Raw genomic sequence first — 19,221 nt, 5'->3', positions numbered from 1 at the left:
CAAGCTTTGAACATCACCTGCACCACTGTTGGGTCAATTTCATTAACTGAGTGTTGATTCAAAGCAGCTTGGGATCTTGAAAAGAATCAATCATTTTGATTACGTCCTGGTGCTAAACAATAAATAAAGAGTTACATTTTGTATCTTTCATGGACACAACCCCGCCATGTAATATATTTTTCCAATAAGACCAAGTCATGAATTTGTTCTTGCTGCTACTCAAATAAAAACGATCTAGGAGAGCAAAGTTAGGGGGTCTTCAAGAGAAAGCTGAAGGGAAAGGAACCTGGACCAGATATCAGTTCTGCAAACCTCTGATCTGAAGCCTGGTTTCAACGTCATTCTCCACTACTTCCTCATTTCAGTTTATTTGCCATTTGCTGTATAAAAAAAAAAAAAAAACACATTGGAAAAGAGATGCAAGGAGCTCAAGTGCACGATTTGACATTTACACAGACAAAGGGACGAAAACCATCCAGTCTGATACGAGAGGAGCACATAAAAAGAAAATGTAAAAGCAAATACTAAAACCCTAATAAAATAAAAAGCCAAAAGTGCTTTCAACAGTCATTGTAGAGTCTCGTGTAATTGCTTGCTTCTCAGAAGGGAGAAGTTCAAACAGGTCTCTGGCAGATGCAATCTCTGGTAAAAATCGTTCAATTTCATTTGTGAAATTCTGATAAAATTATTGTGATTTCATTTGTCTTATAACTAATCCAATTTATGATACTAAAAAATTCTGGATAGTAAGAATGATATTCTAGACATCTAAAATGTCGATTTATGTTCGCAAGAGCTGAATTATAAAGGCTTGGTTTAAAGCCCTTCCTGGGCTATTAAATTGTTAACGGTTTGCCATACTGCGACTCCGCCTGCCTGCCAGAGAGGGCAGTCGAGAGCTCTGCGGGCAGCTACATGGTGCTCAATTTTTCAAGATGTCGTCGCTGGAACAGAGGTTGTCGCGAATCGAAGAGAAGCTAAAGCTAGAGAATGAAGAAGCTCGCCGGAAAATTGACATCAAGATCGACGTGAGTCCGCAGCGGCCACGTCCGAGGCCCAGTGAGTATCTACCGGGGGATCCCGGGGTGTTAAAGCGGCCAGGACAGCGTCGGGAAAGAGGCGAGAGGCGGAGAGAAGAAGCGGGGCGGGGGGTGTTCTGCTGCTCCTAGCTACTAGCTACACGGCTAACAGGCTAGCTACGTAAACAAACAGTCACCCGCCGCGGTTAAACTGTCCGGCAGCGTAAGCTGGGCAGCTTTTGTGGGTGAAACCAGGAGCCGAGGTTAAAAGCAGGACCGGTTCAGGCCGAGCTCTCCCCGGCGGTGCCGTGGCGACACGAACTGGACCTCAGAGCTGTCAAACATGCTAGCTTAGCAGGCTACCCTGTGACAGGCCCGGCGTCAACATGAAACGCTGCCCTGTCCCCCGCGCCGCTGTCCACTTCCAGACATGTCATGTGTCCCCAGCGGACGTGTCGGTGCATATCTACAGTAAACGGGGCTCCAGTGTCCGCCATTGCTGCGGCGTGTGATCGCTGAGGAGTGGAGTTAGCTCCCCGGCTCCTGGCTGAGCTCAGGTTAAAGGGGGACACGGAGCTCTGCTGTGGATAACCTGTCTCAGGGTGGCAGGAGGTTTCTGTTATGTGTTATTATTGTTTTCTGGGTTTGGATTAAAGTGTTTTCTGTGTTTATATTATTGTTGAACCATTCCCTCTGTTTTCCAGTTTCGGTTCACAATGTTAAAATAATTAATCTATGATCTGATCGCTTTTATTTAGGGCAGAGAAGACGCGACTGTGCATTTCGCTGCTGAATAATACCCCCCAGTGATTGTTGATGTTTTAATTAGAGCTGCACATGGTCACATGTCGCCAATATTTGCTCATCGTGCAATATTCGTATCACAAGAGGTTGTTCAGAGTGCTAATGTATTCCAGGTGTTAGGAGCTGGCATTTCACGCTTTAATGTAGTATTTAGCCGGTTTGGCACCGGATATGAAGGACATTGGCCAACACGATAAAGGTCACAGAGTGATGGGAAAACCCATCACAGGTCGCACTTGATATCGTCTCTCCAATGTTTAACATTATCAACCTTGCAAGATTTCCTACATGCGTCTAGCACTAGTTTTAATGATGTCTTGCATTTATGTTTTAAATTCCAGTAATTCAAACCTGCAGAATAATCATTTGCTGAATATAAATGTAGGATCATATTTCTCAAAAGAGGAGACTGCTGTGCTGCTCTGCTCTTTACAGAGGCTGATCACATGCCTTGCTGGACGGCCTGCAGTCGGGTGGCACAACTGTAGTTTTAAACAGTGCTTTTTACCATCGCTTCACATGCTATTCACAACCAAAAATGATTTCCAACGTGCGGTGGCCTTCTCTCCGCCAACTGACCAGCGGTGTACAGCAGTATGTGGGGGAGGGGCAGCGCTTATTGGACCTCGTGGCTGGAGAAAACTGGCCACCCTGCCACTTTCCCCGCCATCTCGTTAGAAGTACTTCAAATTGTAGGAATGGATGAAGGTTTTTTTTAACCTGGTGTGTGACGCTTAAAACAGGGTGACATTTACAAAAAAATATATAAATCTTCTGTTTTGATTGGTACCAATAATTCTCTGCATCAGTTTTAGCAACAAAAAAAAAAAATGGATAAATGCAAAGAAAGACGTCTGTCTAAATTAGCATGTATGGTCTGTTTTCTTACATTTTAGGCCGGCTTTATCATTGCTGTTTAAATATTGTGTTCCTTTTATGTTGCCTCCAGGCAATAGTTTTAATGCCTGGCTCTATGTGACAGTGGAAACTGCCTCATGCCTGTCGTAAAGTCAGAGGAGCAGCCACCTGGGGAAAAAAAGCTTTTTTTTTTGGCTGTGTTTGGTAAAATCAGACGTTCAGCTGTTTAAAAGAGTCATTTGGTGTTTTCATGCATAATTTTCTTGGCCTCAGAGTCCAGGACAATAGTGGAAGCAGGGTGGCGCTCTCCTGTGTACTCTGAAGTGTTGTAAGCTTTGTAGTCAGTCTGGGCTGGAAGATTACTAGACTTTTTTTTTAGATTTATCTCTAAGGAGAAAAGTTCAGTTTATGTTCTGGGGTCTAAATTTTTAAAGGGGACATTTCATGCATAATCCACTTTTGTAGCCCTTTAAATACATTTTGCTGTGTACTTGGAGTCTCTAGGAATGTAAATGTAGTCTGTCCAGAAGCTGCGTAGATATCTTTATATTATATTTTTCTAAGCCGTTCAGTTTTCTCTGGTTTCTGTTACAGTTTTTCGAACAATTATGTCACAGCATTTAGTGCAGAGCTGCAGCTTCCCAATGTCACAAATCCGCCATTTTTATTTCTCGCCTGGATATTGTAGTCCAGGTTGAAGGATGGCGAAGCTACAAGTGGATACGTGAAAACGTTTGGCTGCTCATTACCCCGTGCCCCAGCATACTCCCAAAATGGCCAAACAGGGTGGACCTGTGACCTTGAGAGGGGGGGGGGGGTGTGTGAAGAGCCTGCTTTGCATTTAAAGAGACGGCACCAAAACCAGTTGTGCTTAGAAGCACAACTGAAGCTTAGATCAGGGAGTAAAGGGGGAATTCAGACCAAAGCGTTGCTGTTCCGCTTTTATATCGACCGCAGCTGAATGATTTCTATGTGAAAAGCATGATATGTCCCCTTTAACTATGAATTGTAAAGGAGTGTAAATCGTGTTTCTCTGTTATGTGATGGCGTGCGTGTGGGGTTCACATGTGGTTGCCCGAGTGGAGCCGTACAGTAATATGCGTGCGTGTGTGTATATTTTCTTTCCTCTGTCTAGTCATCGTGATCCAGCTCAGTCCTGCTCCAGCCCCCTCCCAGCGTGCAGGTATCATTCAATCCATCGCTCCTTCTGCCACTGCACCTCCTGACGTCTGTGTCCCCCCGTTTGTCTCGCATCCTCACCTCCTCCTTCCTCTCCTCTGCATCTTTTCTTTTCATTAGTATAATACTGCCTGTAACACTATTTAGAGATATACTGAAGCTTAGCCCGACAGCTTTTCTTTCAGTGCGAAGCCTAAAGGCTCAGAAACACAAATTAATCTTTAGAAAGTCTTAAGATGTTTATGTTCATATAGAAAGAAGAAAGGCACATTTTTAATCTAAGCTCTGACCTGGTGATACCGATTTTTATTGTTTCACTCTAGAATCTAAAAAATGATTAGTTTTTACTTTTGGGATAAACAAATGAATTATTTGTAGTAAAATATAACCATGAATTCTATAAAACGGGGCAGCGTTACAGAGCTGTCTCTCTGACTCCTCCACAAATACCATCCAGGCCTCTAAATTATGGGAGAGAGCTGTGAATCCTTTACAAAACGTAGCTTATTTTATTTTTCTACCCCTCAGAATCTAATATTCACCAAATCTCTAGGTATTCAGTTTTCTCTGTACTTTGTTCCCTCTGAATGTTTGAGAGCAAAAAGCTCTGATATCTAATTAATTGTTATAACGCAGTTATAACGCAGTCAGGTAAAGACCCCTTTAGGGCCAGTAGTTATTCACATACGCAGCAGAGCAACTTCACATCAAGGTCGGTCGACAGATTTTTTTTTCTTGCCCAGCTCTGCAGTGAAACAAGATTTGCTAGTAATTTCTAAACAGATTTATTATGGAGTTCAAACTGTAAACCATCCTTAGCGTCTATAATCAGCACATTAACTAATGGTAACCTCTGCACATCTCCCTGTGAGCTAAGTAGCTGTCAGCTTCCCACACGGCCCACGTTGTCCTGTTAAAGATAACTTGGATAAAACAGACCTCGGCCTCCCTGTCATCTGCAAACGTCTAAATCCTCATGGTGGTTACCTGAATCAGCGGTCCCCATGCTCCCGTTTCCTTTGTGGAGGCTCCTTACCCATTTGGCTCCTCCTCCACCTTCGTTTTTTAATTTATTCTTCCACTCAGATGAGTGTCGCTCCATGAGCGTCTGGCTAGTGTTGGTGTAAGGAGGCGCTTTGACTGATGGGCAGAACGCCGGGCCTCAGAGACCAAACACGGTCACGTCCTGCTCACCAGCCAGAGCCGCGGCGCGTCTCTCTGAAGAACCACGTCACAAACGGGCCGCGCTTTATCCAGTAAAGGGCTGTCGCCGTGCTAAAACGGCCAACTCCATGCTCGGTACCGTCTTTGCTACCGCAACATTTTAAAGGGACATGGTTCCTTCTGATTAAGAGCCAAAAACACGATTAATCATAATGTGACGAACTTAACTAACCTCCTTGATTAGAGCAAAACCAACTAGGGGACGATTGAGGCGTCATTTAAGGGCCTGTTTGGCTAACCAGTAGCCACGATGACACTGTTGGTATAATTAAGATCTCCACTTCAGCATCTTTGGATAATTCCCTTTTTCAGTATGGATTAAGGAATAGTTTAATCTCTCAGACGATTTATTTGCTTTGGGCCACATTTACCAGCCGTCTCTAAGGGGGCCCTCCTATATCAGGACCTTTTTAAAACAGCTGATGCTAAAAAGTGAGCGGTGGTCTGTGCCGGGACAGGGAGGCTGGTAAAAACCCAAGGTAAGAACGGGGAACTGTGATTGGTTAGATTGGCAGTAGCCCGTCTTCCTCCAGCCTAGATGCTCTCCCTGCTGTATAGAGCGTGTTTACGGAGCCAGTGGCCCCGCTGGTGTGTCGGCTCATCAGTTTATTTAATCTTCCTGTTTACCCCCCCCCCCCCCACATCTTTCCATCTCCCCTCCTCTGTCTGTCCCTCCTCGTGTGTGTGTGTGTGTGTGTGTGTGTGTGCCAGTGGCAGGGCAGTGTTGGTATGTGTGGGTGTGCGCGTGGACGTGTGGCGGACCATTAACCCTTGTTCTGCTGGAGGCAGAGGAGCGCGGTGCATGCGGCTTTTCTGCACGATGTGATGGAATGGGTTTCCTGTTTGACACGGTCTCTAATCCAGCATCCCGTCTGGTCCGTCTGCAGGAGCGCTGTGAAAGCTCCGGGCCTCTCTCTCTCTCTCTGTCTCTGTCTCTCCCCCCGTTTTCGAATGTGCCAACCGGAGAGCCGTCTCTGGAGTCTGACCCGCTGTCTGACTTCTAGCTTGGTCTGTGCCATGCGGTTCTGGCTGAGTCTCTCTCTCTCTCTCTCTCTCTCTCTCTCTCACACGTCGGATTGTTTGATGTCTGTTTTCCATCTCCTGGCACCCTCCTTTTCCTGTTGCAGTGGCACTGTGTGAACAGGAGGCCAGGTCTCACAGCCTCCCCCTCTGCCTGTCGGTCCTCCTGTCTTTCAGTCAAACCGCGGAGACGCTAGCTGCTAAAGACTGCCTGAATCCTCCGAGTCCTCCACACTAACCCGTCCTCCTCCGTTTCCCTAACCAGTTCTCTCCTTACAGGCCGGTCCGTCCAGGTGACTCGAGGATGCAGGATGCTCTCCTGGAGGAGCTGCAAGCCCATCATAAATTAAGAGAGACGTTATGACTCCTGTGTCAGATTAGCATTTTCTACTCAGTTTAAGCGGTTTTGTTTGTACTTGCAAGCTAAAAACAGAGGTCAAGTGTTACATCACTGTAAGCTACAACCACAAACTTCACTGTGTCGCATTGTGACTCTCTGTAATAGGCCAGCGCAGAGTCCTCCGTGATTGTGGCGTAGAAAGAAATTCATACATGGTTTTCAGATTTATTGACACACACAAAAAAAAAAAGAGAGAACCAGCGTTTGCTGCGTTCTCTGGATGCGCGTCCAGCTTAGCCAAAAGAACCGGAGAGCATCTCCGAGCACGGATGTTCAGAATGATGGTTTTCTAACCCAGCTCTACGGTAAACGTCCCCAGAACTACCTCCCTGCAGCTCACCCATTCTTTAGTTTTATTTTCTTCAGATCTTCTGAACCATGTATGGTTTCCTTCAGCGTCACAGTCACAGTTATACACTTTGTTGTGAGTTTATCACTAATCCAGCAGGATAAGAAGGTTTGTGGTTGTAGCCTCACCAAACGCAGCAGAACTTCAGGTTTTGCTCCATTTTACGGCTCAAACACGTCTTGCCAAGCAAACGCAGATCTTACGTCCTTGTTGTTTGTATTTTTGCACTTTAGTGAGGTTTTATTGCCCCAGCAGTCACTTTAGTGCAATCTCGTCAGAACCTTTAAATACCCCGGTCGATGGTAGGACAGGTTCTGATGCACTTGTTTTTAAAGCCCACCCCGCTAGCTCACCCTCACTGCCACTCAGCTTTTTCCATGAGAGCAGTGTCAGTCTAGCCGGGAAATTTCACCGTTAGTTCTTAGATTGGGTCGGGACATCAGCAGGACACAAACAAAGCTTTGACTTTGTGGGTGTGGCTGTGAATGACCGGGCCAGACCCCTTAACAGGTCGTGGGGAAACGACACAACAAATGAAAGGTTGATGATCAAGCTAATGTCTTCTCTGAGCACGCAGCGCTGCGGGTCTCTCACTGATGCACCGTCTCCTGCTTGAACCCAGCTCTCCAGCTGCCCCTGGTCAACGATGGAGGCAGCCGCTCGTCGTCTTCGGAGAGCTCGCCCCAGCACCAACCCTACCCCAGCCGCCCGCGACACATGCTCACCCTGCCCACGCCTCCGTACGGCCTGCAGAAGAGCCTGGAGAAGTACGTGTCGTCTTTAAATCGTCACAGTTCATACGTCTGGAGCCTGCTCTCATCCAGCTCCGTGGTTTGTTTGTGTTTTCAGCGTGGAGATTGACCAGAAGCTGCAGGAGATCATGAGGCAGACGGGTTATCTGAAGATCGACGGTCAGGTGAGATCCCAGCAGAGCGGTTCAGTCGCCCCACGCTGCACTCCAACATCTGGATGGTTTTCCCCCGTTAGCCAGAACGACAACATCAGCAAGCTGACCCTTTTTAAGTGGAGATTTACAAGCCTGGTCTCTAGATAACAGACTGTGGTCTTCAAGAATCAACACAAACTTAAATTTGAGGTACTATGTGGCTAACGTCTAACCGTGACCCATGATCAGACCACCAAATGTTGTTTTTATTTCTTTTTTCTGGGTTTTTAGGGCACTAATGGCTCGTTTCTTTATAATGTAGGCTGACAGGAAAGGGGGGTTTGAGGGAGGGGTAGACATGCGGTCTTCAGAGCGCAGTGGAACCCGGGTCAGCCTCGCTGAGGACCAATGCCTCCGTATATGGGTGGTTGCCATCGCAGCAGCCATGAAATGTTCTGTAATGACAGCGGACGCAGTATGCTATGCTAGCACACATGAGAACTGAGGAGCAGCCTGTTTTATGGATTATGGCCACTTTTGCACTAAGAAGCAGGTTTAAGTAGATATAGTACACATTTGGGCAGCGCTTTCTCTAAATTATTCATTTCTACTGCAACTTTATGCACATAATGAGCGTTTCGGATGAAAACATAGAAAAAAAGAAAAGACAAACTGCGGCCGAGGAATCAGAATAAAAGCCATTTTGCATTGTAACCCAGTAATTCACCGTTTGGTAGTTTAAAGTTCACTAACTCATGTTGGGCTGTTAATAATTACTCCGATTGAAAAGGTAAGACCCATGCCAGGCGTTCTCAGCTATAGATCTAGTATTATGGTCTGGATGGAGCATCGATGCTTACGCCAGTCTCCCAGATGTGCAGCAATCCACAGCCTCCTCTGAGTTTTCTTATTTTAATCCTCCATGTGAGATTGCAGTAAATCTGAATGCAGGTTTTCACCACGGCTTCCTGAAGGCTTTTTCTATGAAACTGAATTTCCTACATGAGCTGTTTCTATTGCTGCTCCTAAAAGCAGGGCTCTCTATTGAGGCTTTGGCCCCCTGGCGCTGAGCGGGTCCTCTGGGCAAAGTGCCGCTCCGGTCTGGGGATACAGGCCTCTGCCCAGCGCAACAGCAGAGTCCAGATTGTGATCAGAAACAGTGAGATCAGACTAATAAACCATCCGTCTCAGATTGTTTCATAAGGTTATACTTCCTAAGCCACAGACTGTCTCTCCAAGCCGTGTGAGAATGTGTCGGCAGAGTGAATCTTAATCGACCTGCCGGTGCGTCTTATAGGGAGAATAACCACATTTAGCACCGCCGTGTTAACTGCAGGTCTGCTTCATTTCATTTTAAAGTCTGATCAACAATTCTGGATATCTACAACCACCAGACGATTCTGTCTGAGCGGCAAAGCTGAAAAATATTTGGACTTTCCCAAAAGAAACTTAAAAAACCCCATCTTTGACAGAAGTTCTCCTCTGCATCCCTGAAGACGCTGAAATGACGAACCTGCGCTTCTTTTATTCAAATGTTTCCTCTAAACTTGGTGGAGGGAATCGGTGTAATTGAATGCAAACTCCTTAAAATACGGGGATACTCAGCATGAGTGGCTGGGTTTGAAAATAAAAATGCAGAACTCCTTCCTGGTAATATAGAGCTAACAGAAAGTATGAGCAGAGGAGAAGAAATGTTTAACGTCCCCCCCCACGGTGAACCTTCCCAGCAGGGCCGTGTTGGGCTACATTTCTGCTGCTTTGTCAGATTTGGTCGTGTTTCCTGTAGTGGAGAAGATTCCCTAGAACACAAGCGGAGAGCCTGAAAGGTTTCCGGCAGTGGAAACGCACCTTGTGGCGTTGGTCCGTAATGCTCTGGGTCTAAAGAAACCATGTTTGCCTTATTGTAGCTGGAGGCTGCATTACATTGTGAATTAAACGGTGACAAAGAATCTAAAAATAAATCAGTAGCACACCTTGGGCAGAGCTCAGGCAGAAACCACAGCCATGTCTAGCATTCTTATTCTAACAATAAACAGAGCATCATGGAAACTTCCTGCAACCTTAATGGGTTTGTTGTTCACACTGACAGGTGTGTGTGTGTTTTCACACCTCCACATTTCAGCTCAAGTTTCACTATAAGAGGCTGAGTTTTGGTTCAAAATGTGACCTAAATATTTTATTCCTTTCTTTTTTTGGTGTTTTTGTTTATTTTTTTTCCCAGTTTTTTGCTGAAGAATGTGAAATGTCTCTCACCCCACAGCTAATGCCGCTGGCTCCTGTATTCCTAACAAAACAAATAATTTTTTTATATTCCTCCTTGCCTCGTTAAAGGGAATCAGTTGGATTATGGGTCAGAACTCAGGAGACTCCGTCGTTGCATCATTGGGATTGTTTTAGCGTAAAGTTTGGGTTTTAATTTAAACATTTTCTTAAATCTGACACCTTGTACGCCCACAGCGGTATCCAGCAGAAGTAACGGACCTCATCAGCGAGGGAGAGATCGGCAGTGGCACGTGTGGACAGGTCTTCAAAGTCCGATTCAAGAAGACGGGCCACGTCATCGCTGTCAAGGTGAGGCCCTCCTCTGAGCCGGCTGAAGGAACCGCAGCCACCGTCTCACCACGCTCTGCTTCCTCTGCCTTAGTTTTAAACGCCGCTCTTCACTCACAGCTCCCACACTGTCAGAGCAGCCCGTTGGCACTCATACGCTGCGTTCACTGATCAGAAAGAAGATCCGATGTTGTTTCCAACCGTCTAAACCCAGATCGGGGCCGGCCAAGCATAAAATCATCCGCTTCCGGCCACCAGCTGACTTCTCAGCGCTTCTCTTCTGTGTCTCTGAGCTTTTTCTTTGGGTTTCTTTTCTCTGTTGGGAACCTACATAACTCGGTGATCACTGTCCCTAACTCAAACCATAAAAGACCTGCATACCTGACAAGTGAGGACTGACGAAGCCGATCATTAAAGGATTAAAGAAACACTCGCTGGTCGTAGCATCTCCTTTTGAATGATGAATGGCAGAAGCTCCTTTCTTTTACTGACCAAAGAATGCTGCTTTCTGCTAATTAACTTAATATGAACGTCTGACTGCGAGGAGAAGAGCTGATGTTCCACTCTGTAGACATCAGAGTAGAGTCTGTTTTACAGGGTGATTACTTTATATGCTTTATATTTTATTTACCCAAAATAAAACCTAAGACTGTGCTTAATTTTCATTAAGTCTTTCCTGTAAATATTTAGACTAAAAAAGTGTTCTAGTTAGTATTAGAAGGTTCCCTATTATAGCCGATAACCGATATCCGGTACCGGTACTCAATCATACATATTTTATGTACTTTTCCGTTTTTATGTAGTAATAAATGATAGTTTAATAAAAAAAAAATCTCTAAATTGTTAAGTTCAAATGTTTGTTTCTCAATATATAAACTTGTTTAGATCTACAAATGAACCTTATGAGAGAATTTCTGAATTTTAATGCATTGCCTGAATCCACAGCACAAAACAAAATTTTGTTATCAGAGGCACGGAGTGAACGAGGTGAATAAAGGATTGAAGCTGTGTGTGAATAAAATTCAGGCAATGGTTTCTGAAAAGTTGCTAAATATAGTGAGACAAGCTCTAAATTGGCAGCAGTGAGCAGATGTTACAGCCAGCGTAATCTGCAGAGACATGCTTTTGACGTCATCACGCGTGCAATGCTGTGTTCATGTTCGGCACGGAAAATCGCCCACTCTTCCACTCCCTCAGTGTCACAGTGATGCGTTTAGGTACCAAAACATGGTACCGTTGGATGTTACGTGAATCGGTATTTCACGTAACTGTTTGTACATCTAGCAACAATGTCCTGAATCCACGTTAAGGCGTGCATGTTTGCGTCGACAGCAAATGCGCCGTACGGGGAACAAGGACGAGAACAAGCGGATCCTCATGGACCTGGACGTGGTGCTGAAGAGTCACGACTGTCCCTACATCATTCAGTGCTACGGCGCCATAGTCACCAACGTGAGTAACCCCAGAGCACATGTAGGCGGCGGGCTTCACCTGCGTCTGTGCACCTCAGCTGCTGAAGGTCAAGTGTCTGTGTGTCCAGACGGATGTGTTCATCGCCATGGAGCTGATGGGGACGTGTGCAGAAAAGCTGAAGAAGAGGATCCAGGGTCCCATCCCAGAGCGAATCCTGGGGAAGATGACCGTTGCAGTAAGTCTCAGAAACGCACTCTGACTTCGGCCGTGGTTTATTCACCCTAATGGTTGTTTGTGCTCGTGCTGTAGATAGTGAAAGCCTTGCTGTACCTGAAGGAGAAGCACGGCGTCATCCACCGCGACGTCAAACCTTCAAACATCCTCATTGATGATAAAGGTCAGATCAAGCTGTGCGACTTTGGCATCAGTGGTCGCCTGGTGGATTCAAAGGCAAAGACTCGCAGCGCCGGCTGTGCTGCCTACATGGCGGTGAGAAAACACCCCCCCAGCCCCCTTCACTCACATCAATTTCAATTTAGGGGATCACTTCACTTGTCCTTCATCTGACCTTTCAATCCACTCATAATTGTCACTTTCTCTGTGTGATAAATTACATTAACTGTCTCCATCAATTCATCCCTGACTCAATGTTTCCTTGGTCTAAGCACTCCACATCTTCCTGACACGGGCAGCTGTTGTGGCAAATGTTTATTCAGCCTTTGGGTTTTTACAGCACAGTAATGTTTTAACAGAGAGCCAAACATTTAAAGAGACGGGGACACTAAAAAGAAAAGTCAATCTGCAGTACAGAAATCAGGCCCGAATACGTTTCTGTCCCAGGAGTGCTGGTGTGCAGCTGAAACATCCACAGACGTCCCACACTGAGTTTTGCCTGCTTTGTTTTCTTACAGCCTGAACGAATAGACCCTCCAGATCCCACCAAACCTGATTATGACATCCGAGCAGACGTGTGGAGTCTCGGCATTTCTCTGGTAAAGCCGCTGCATTTTACTAATATTTAGTCTGTTGGTGTGTGTGTGTGTGTGTGTGTGTGTGTGTGTGTGTGTGTGTGTGTGTGTGTGTGTGTGTGTGTGTGTGTGTGTGTGTGTGTGTGGAAGGCTTGGTTACCAGTAACAAGGACTGTCAATGTTTAAAAATACTACTTGTATATTGATGAAATGATCAGTTTTCTATGGCTTTATAGAACATAGACCAACCCAGCACTGCCCCTCCCCCGCCCGTTGCTGCACACTGCTGTGATAAAAATAAAATTTATTTTGTTTTTGTAATCTGTAGTTTTCAGGGTTTTTTTATCTCAAAATGTTGGTAAAATCCCTACCAGGATTGTATTTATTTAATTATGTTTTTATTGGACTGTGCAGCTAAGGAAACAAAGCTGCTTAACATGTTTCTCTTGGCCTTCCTAATTCCTGTTTTAAATTGTATCCATTCCAAAAAGCTGAAAGTTACAAAAGCACCATTTCCCACCATAGTTGCATCAGCAGCACATGTAAAAAGATAGTTTCACTGTTTTAACCACCTGCAGGTTAAATGGTATTCTTTATGAACTTCTGTTAGGTGAAACTGAGCCCCACCTGCTCAGGATATAATAAACACACGTTGAATCTTCAGTGTTCACTTCTCAGTGAAAGTGTTGCCTTAATCACACTCTTTGACCCGTTATTATATTATAGTAGGACGGATTCAACATGTCAAGCATCCAATCGGGTAAATGGAGAGGCGGTTTTCATTAAGACTCTGGCTTGTTTTTCTTTTCCAGGTGGAGCTGGCCACAGGACAGTTTCCCTACAAGAACTGCAAGACAGACTTTGAGGTTCTGACCAAAGTGCTGCAGGAAGATCCTCCGGTGTTGCCTCTAAGCATGGGTTTCTCTCTCGACTTCCAGTCCTTTGTCAAAGACTGGTAGGTTTAACTCACACACCTAGCTGTGGACGGATCAGGTGCAGGAAATTCTGCTGAAGGGAGCCCAGATCCTGTCGCAGACATTTTAGCCACACTCCTTCCTTTAAACTGAACCACCTCGTGACTTGTGGTCTGTTTCAGTTCACTTTGAGAAGCAGCGATGTCCTGATCAGGCCTTTGTTTGGCTAAACCCCGAACCACGCGTCACCCGCTACCTGCCTTTGTTTTACTAATGTGTGTACGTGTTGATACAGCGGTTTCCAATTAAGGATGCAACGAGCTTATTACGATCTCACAGTTAAGTTAAAACAGATCGTGACCATAGGCGTCCTCTGATCCTTTCAAAAGCTACTAATTAAGAACTTATGACTTATGATTAGCTCAGGGAAACTTTTTTTCCAGTGTTGTAGTGTGACTGCCATCCAGAAGAGGGCGCCGCTGCTCACCATTAAGTAGAGCCAGACCAGATAGTTGTCTGGCCCTTTTTTTATATAATTCAACATAATGAGAACAGTCAAGTTTTCAAGCAAATGGCTGCTTATAAATTAATCATTTGTCAACCGATAAGATCAATCAACTTTATATTAACTCATTAATAGATAACTTGCATCCCTAGTAATATTACACAGACACACTTCAATGGGTTTGACTTGGATTTTATGTGACGGATCAACACAAAGTTGAAATGGAGAGAAAATAACATAAGAACAGAATTTAACTACATACAACAAGCGATGTGACGTTGAAAGCTAAAACTGCATCTCCCCTAAACATACCATCGTCAGGGTGTAACATAGTGGCAGAATAATGCTGTAGGGCTTCCTTTCTTTGGTAGGGATGATGAAGCTGGTCAGAGTTGAAGGGAGCATAAATGCAGCTTAGATACAGGACAATCCTGGAAGACTGTCTGTTAAGAGATTGCAAAAGACTTGAGAATGGGCTAAAGGTTCACCCTCAAAGCAGGACAGTGAAACTAAACTGCCAGATCCATGAAGGAATGGTTTAAAGGAGCAATAAGTAAGATATTTACTGTAAAATCAACCTAAATCATTCTCATTTCTCATCCAGGGTGGAAGTAATATTCCCTATAAACCATCGGTCAACAATGTCTTAGTCAAGTTTTTCTCCTTTCAAACCTAGAGGACCGACTTCGGTTCATAGGGTAGTTTGTGTTTACTTCCTGGTTCCTGAGCCAATCAAATTAGAGTTCCCAGGGTTCCCAACACAAAGTGCAGCATTTGGTGTTTTATTCAGCAGCAGCCTGCTAACATGGAAGCCAATAAGAGAAGAGGACCAGAAAGAACAGAATACAACATTATATACCTGTCCTGTGGAAGTGAAAATTCAGTGGAGGTTCTCAGCAACAACAGACTGCTGAGTAAATGGCTGGTCTCTGTGAAAGGCATTGTGCATGTATTGTTCCAATTTGAACCACAAGGTGTCATTATTACTTATTGTTCCTTTAAGTTTACAACATATTCATGTTAAAATAGCTCAAAGTGTAGACCTAAATCCAGTGGAGTTTGTTCTCAGATGCCTTAATCCATTCAATAGGGCCGAGTTTGAGGTATTTTCACAGAAGAATGGCCAAAATGTCCTTCATGGTTGTTCTACAAAGTATTCAGGGTGAAATGGATACAAGTGCAAACCATAATTTTAAAAACCTTTTACCATTTCCTCTCTTTCACAGTTAAGCCCTAAATCATGGAAGTCTGTCCCATAACTTTGTGGTTATAACAAGCCAAAATATAAAAAAAGGTTCAAGCAGTTCAAATTGTTTAGTGAAGAACGTTGCATTTTCTAAAATATGCTTCTTCTTTTGTTTTAAGAAACCATCAAAACGTCTTGTAATGACGCGTTTTCAAATAGTTTTGGTCTTAATTTGTAAAACCTCTGTTTCCCATGTGTTAACCTGCAGCCTCACAAAGGATCACAGAAAAAGGCCAAAATACCATCAGCTGCTGGTAAGCTGCTCTTTAAATAAACTGGCACAGACGTTCTGATCACTTTAAGGATGAACGGAGCCAATACGGCTGCTCACCAGCGCTCTCCCTCTTTGTTACAGGAGCATAGTTTCATTCGGCGCTATGAAGTGCTAGAGGTGGATGTCGCCGGTTGGTTTCAGGCGGTGATGGAGCGCACCGAGTCGCCTCGCAGCAGCCAGTGCTACAGCCATCAACACATGCTCCACTCGCTGCTCAGCAGGTAGCCTAGCCTCGGCCGGCCTGGTCTTAGCTCGGCCAGAAGCCAGACCAGAGTAGCCGAGCTTTAGCCCGGCCCAGCCCAGGCTCGCTCTGCTCTAGTCTGGCTGTTGTCAGCTACGTCCAGCTCCAGACCCTTCCTGCCTGTCCACCTGTCCACCAGAGAACCTGACGAGCCCATCGAGCAGAGGAGACAGAGACTCAGCAGAGGACTCTAGATGAACAGATGGAGTGATGGACAGAGGTGTACTAATGGATGGATGGATAGATCATCATTTTAATGTTTAGTAATGTGTAAAATTTGGGCTGGCAGGCATGCAGAGGAGGGATCAGCAAAAGGTGCACACTTTAGCTAGCTTCATGTATTCAGACTGTATTGTCTCACCACACTAACTTATCACACACACACACACACAAACTATCTACTGTGTGCTTGTACAGTTCGTCCGGTTTTTGTTCTTTTGTCTCCTGTTAGTTTCCAGCATTGATCCAAGCCAGTGGATCAATCAGCAGAGTAGTCACTACACACTGGAATCAAACGCCTGCTATCTTAGCTAGCTGCTCGTGTACATAGGCAGCAGGGAGGGCAAAACAATGACTGTGCAATTCTGAATCTTCAGGTGTTTCTGCTATCATACGTTCTCAGGCTTAGTCTAAATGTTTTCCGGGTTGGTGCCGGTTCTCTGTATCAACGAACAAATTTGTGCGCTTGTGTTTCATCACCGCGTTCTCATTCACCTTCACACTACAGCTCTAACATCCACAGAGAGGAATTCATTTCCTGGCTCTTAATGTTTTTTTTGTGTCATTAAGGATTCTAGTTTTCGTTCATTTTCTATGACATGTATTAGAAGACTAGTCGTTTTAATTAGAAAATGCATATTTGGAAAAACAAAAAGTCCTAAAAAAATTAGTGTTGCATTGTAGGTTTGTAGACGTGTTAGTTTTTTGTGTTTGCAACGATTTTATCAGTGTTTTCTAAAGAGGATGGATACTAAAAAGAAGATATATTGATTGGATAGGAGCTGTCCAGGAAGAGGTCATGGTGATCAGTAATTTTATCTCAGATTGTTGGAGTGAAAATGGAAAGTAAGGCCAGGAGTTGGCAGAGGTTTTGTAGATGGAGCGTGGGTTATCGTATTCCAAACATCCGTCAGGTCGTCTACCTCTTCCTTTTTGTCCACTGTTCAGTCTGCCTCAGCTGTTGAGCAAGGCGTAGCGGTTCAGTGTTACTAGACCAAAGGCTGTGGTGGTTTGATGTTGGAGTGCAGGAGATAGGTCCAGCAAGTTTCAGGTGTTAGAAAAGAACAACAGGAAGTTGAGATTAATGGGTGGTTTGTTATCCAGTCTCTGGGACGGCGTTCTCAATCTAAACCTGGAGGCCCAGGAAGCTCTGTTGAGCGGTTCCGCAAACTCAGTTTCACTAAAATAACTCCATTAATAGGCTGACTCATCTAAAATGTTAGGTTTTTAAAGTAAAATTCAATTATCCTCACAAAGAGTTTCAAGGCAGTCAGTTTACTATGGGGTAAGATAACTGCCAATATAAACAACCGTATGCGTAGGTGTCTGAAGGCAAGTCAATAAATGTGAATAAATGTAAGATTTGTATTTGTTTCTGGTTGTCAGCTCATACATACGTGTGACATCAGATGTTTCATCTGTGAGAACACAAGCTCAGAAGCTACAAATACAAGTTACAGCTTTGCAACAATATGGGTACGGATCACACATCTACAAATACGAATCTACATTCCCTGATGAAGCTGTTTACACTCCTTACCAGTTGGCGGTAGTAATGCACCTGAAAGTTGTTCACCAACCGCCATTAAATGAGAAGAAGTGGAAGAAGAAAGCAGCAGATCTGTTGTCATTACTGTCACCAAATGGTAGGGTGTGTAGCAGCTTCATCCGGGGTTGTAGATTCGTGCTGGTAAATTTGTGATTTGTGAAATTTGTGATTTGATTGTAACTTCTAAGCTTGTGTTCTTACAGATGAAACATCTGATGTCACACGTATGTACGAGTTGACAACCAGGAACAAATACAAATCTTACATTTATTCACGTTTATTGACTGACATTTACAAATTCAGACATCTACGCATATGTTTATATTGACAGTCATCTGACCCCGTAGTTTCCTGTCAAGCCAGCCGTCCCTTAAAATAGTAATATTTTAACGTAAAAAAAAATCTTAACCATGATAAGATTAGGAAATTAGATAAACACATGATTTATTACATGGATTAGGACTTTCTAGCTCTTCATCTAGTAGTCTCAGCCAGTTATAGTGGTAATGATGCATGGTTCAGGGATTTGAGGACGGTTTCCAGTCGTTTCTAATGACTCCCAGTAAATTGTATCTTGACGACTGTGATAACGAGGAGGGTCAGGATGAAAGTAGGTGTGCAGGGCTGAATGAGAGCCTCAGACCTGAACAGAGATGTCGGGCGAGAAGCATCTGCCGACCCTCTTGGAGGGCCAATAGCCAAAGCCTTGTTGATGTAGCTCCAGAGTCTAGCTTTTCACTCCCACCAAACCAAATCACAGCTAGACACAGACCTGAGGAGGAGGTGATGGCAGACGGGATGCCGTCTAATATCAGCGAGCTGCAGGAACGTTGTCAAGGTGGCAGAAAAGATGAGTGCTAATCAGACGACGGGAATATGAGAAGAGATGTTTGGAGTGAGGTGAGAAGGAAGATGGTGAGTGTAAAGAAAGTGTGATGGCAAGAGAAGGAAACGTTAACTGAAGGATGTCGATGTGTTGAAGAGGAGACGGGTTTCAGCGGAGAGCCGAGCTCTGAGGCCAGCTGGTTTCTGTAAAAAGCTTTCATGGTGTTTCACCAGCTTACCAATTCTGACTGTAGCTAGCGTGTTGTTTACTGTTCCTTTCTGTCAGACGGCATTATTTATTGAAAGGTTTCCACTGCTGCTACTTTTTTATTGCTTTAGACGCTGCTGTCACTTCTTTTCCCCAAAGTACAAAAAACTTTAATCTTTTTATTTTCCTTTTTAAAGCCAAATAAATATTCATGCAATGTCTACACGTCTTACCAAATAAATAACGGCAAGTCTGGAGAGAGCAGAGTCAGGTGAGGGTTGGTGAAGGGAAGTGCTGGAAGGAGAACTAACGCAATGTAAATGCACATCTCACCTTAGTTAGGTCCTTTTCCATTAACATGTTGGTACTACAGCACACTACACGTCTGTACAGTGTACATACAGTTAGAGGGGAGGTCTGCCTGTCGAGATCCGCTCAGTCCCATCCATCCAGTCCTCCGTCCATCCCTCCGGCTGTCCACACCAAAGGTGACCACAGCTCAACTAATGTGCAAGAGCATAGCTGTTATGAGAAAATGTATTGCGCTCAACTAAATGTGTGAACTCTTTC

At 44.5% G+C, this 19,221-nt stretch overlaps 1 protein-coding gene across 2 annotated transcripts; it reads left to right on the top strand.

Moving 5' to 3' along the window:
• Nucleotides 1–900: 900 nt before the first annotated feature.
• On the top strand, nt 901–18,544 carry map2k7 (mitogen-activated protein kinase kinase 7). Of its 2 annotated transcripts, XM_012882094.3 has the most exons (12): nt 901–1,059; nt 3,817–3,864; nt 7,476–7,620; nt 7,703–7,769; nt 10,197–10,310; nt 11,622–11,741; nt 11,830–11,937; nt 12,012–12,191; nt 12,614–12,694; nt 13,483–13,625; nt 15,544–15,589; nt 15,691–18,544. In XM_012882094.3, the coding sequence occupies exons 1-12, from the start codon at nt 936–938 to the stop codon at nt 15,832–15,834; spliced, it is 1,320 nt and encodes a 439-aa protein (XP_012737548.2). In that variant the 5' UTR covers nt 901–935; the 3' UTR covers nt 15,835–18,544. The 2 variants fall into 2 exon arrangements, with proteins under 2 accessions (XP_012737548.2, XP_012737550.2); XM_012882096.3 differs by lacking the exon at nt 3,817–3,864.
• The last annotated feature ends 677 nt before the right edge of the window (nt 18,545–19,221 follow it).

The sequence above is a fragment of the Fundulus heteroclitus genome, chromosome 5 (genome assembly GCF_011125445.2).
Source record: "Fundulus heteroclitus isolate FHET01 chromosome 5, MU-UCD_Fhet_4.1, whole genome shotgun sequence".
NCBI lineage: Eukaryota > Metazoa > Chordata > Actinopteri > Cyprinodontiformes > Fundulidae > Fundulus > Fundulus heteroclitus.
This window is presented reverse-complemented; position numbering and strand designations above follow the sequence as displayed.

Coding starts and splice junctions, on each gene's coding strand:
- map2k7 (XM_012882094.3), top strand. CDS start 936: ATGTCGTCGCTGGAACAGAGGTTGTCGCGAATCGAAGAGAAGCTAAAG. Junction 10,311..11,621: donor GCCACGTCATCGCTGTCAAG/GTGAGGCCCTCC, acceptor TTGCGTCGACAG/CAAATGCGCCGTACGGGGAA. Junction 12,695..13,482: donor GGAGTCTCGGCATTTCTCTG/GTAAAGCCGCTG, acceptor TTTCTTTTCCAG/GTGGAGCTGGCCACAGGACA.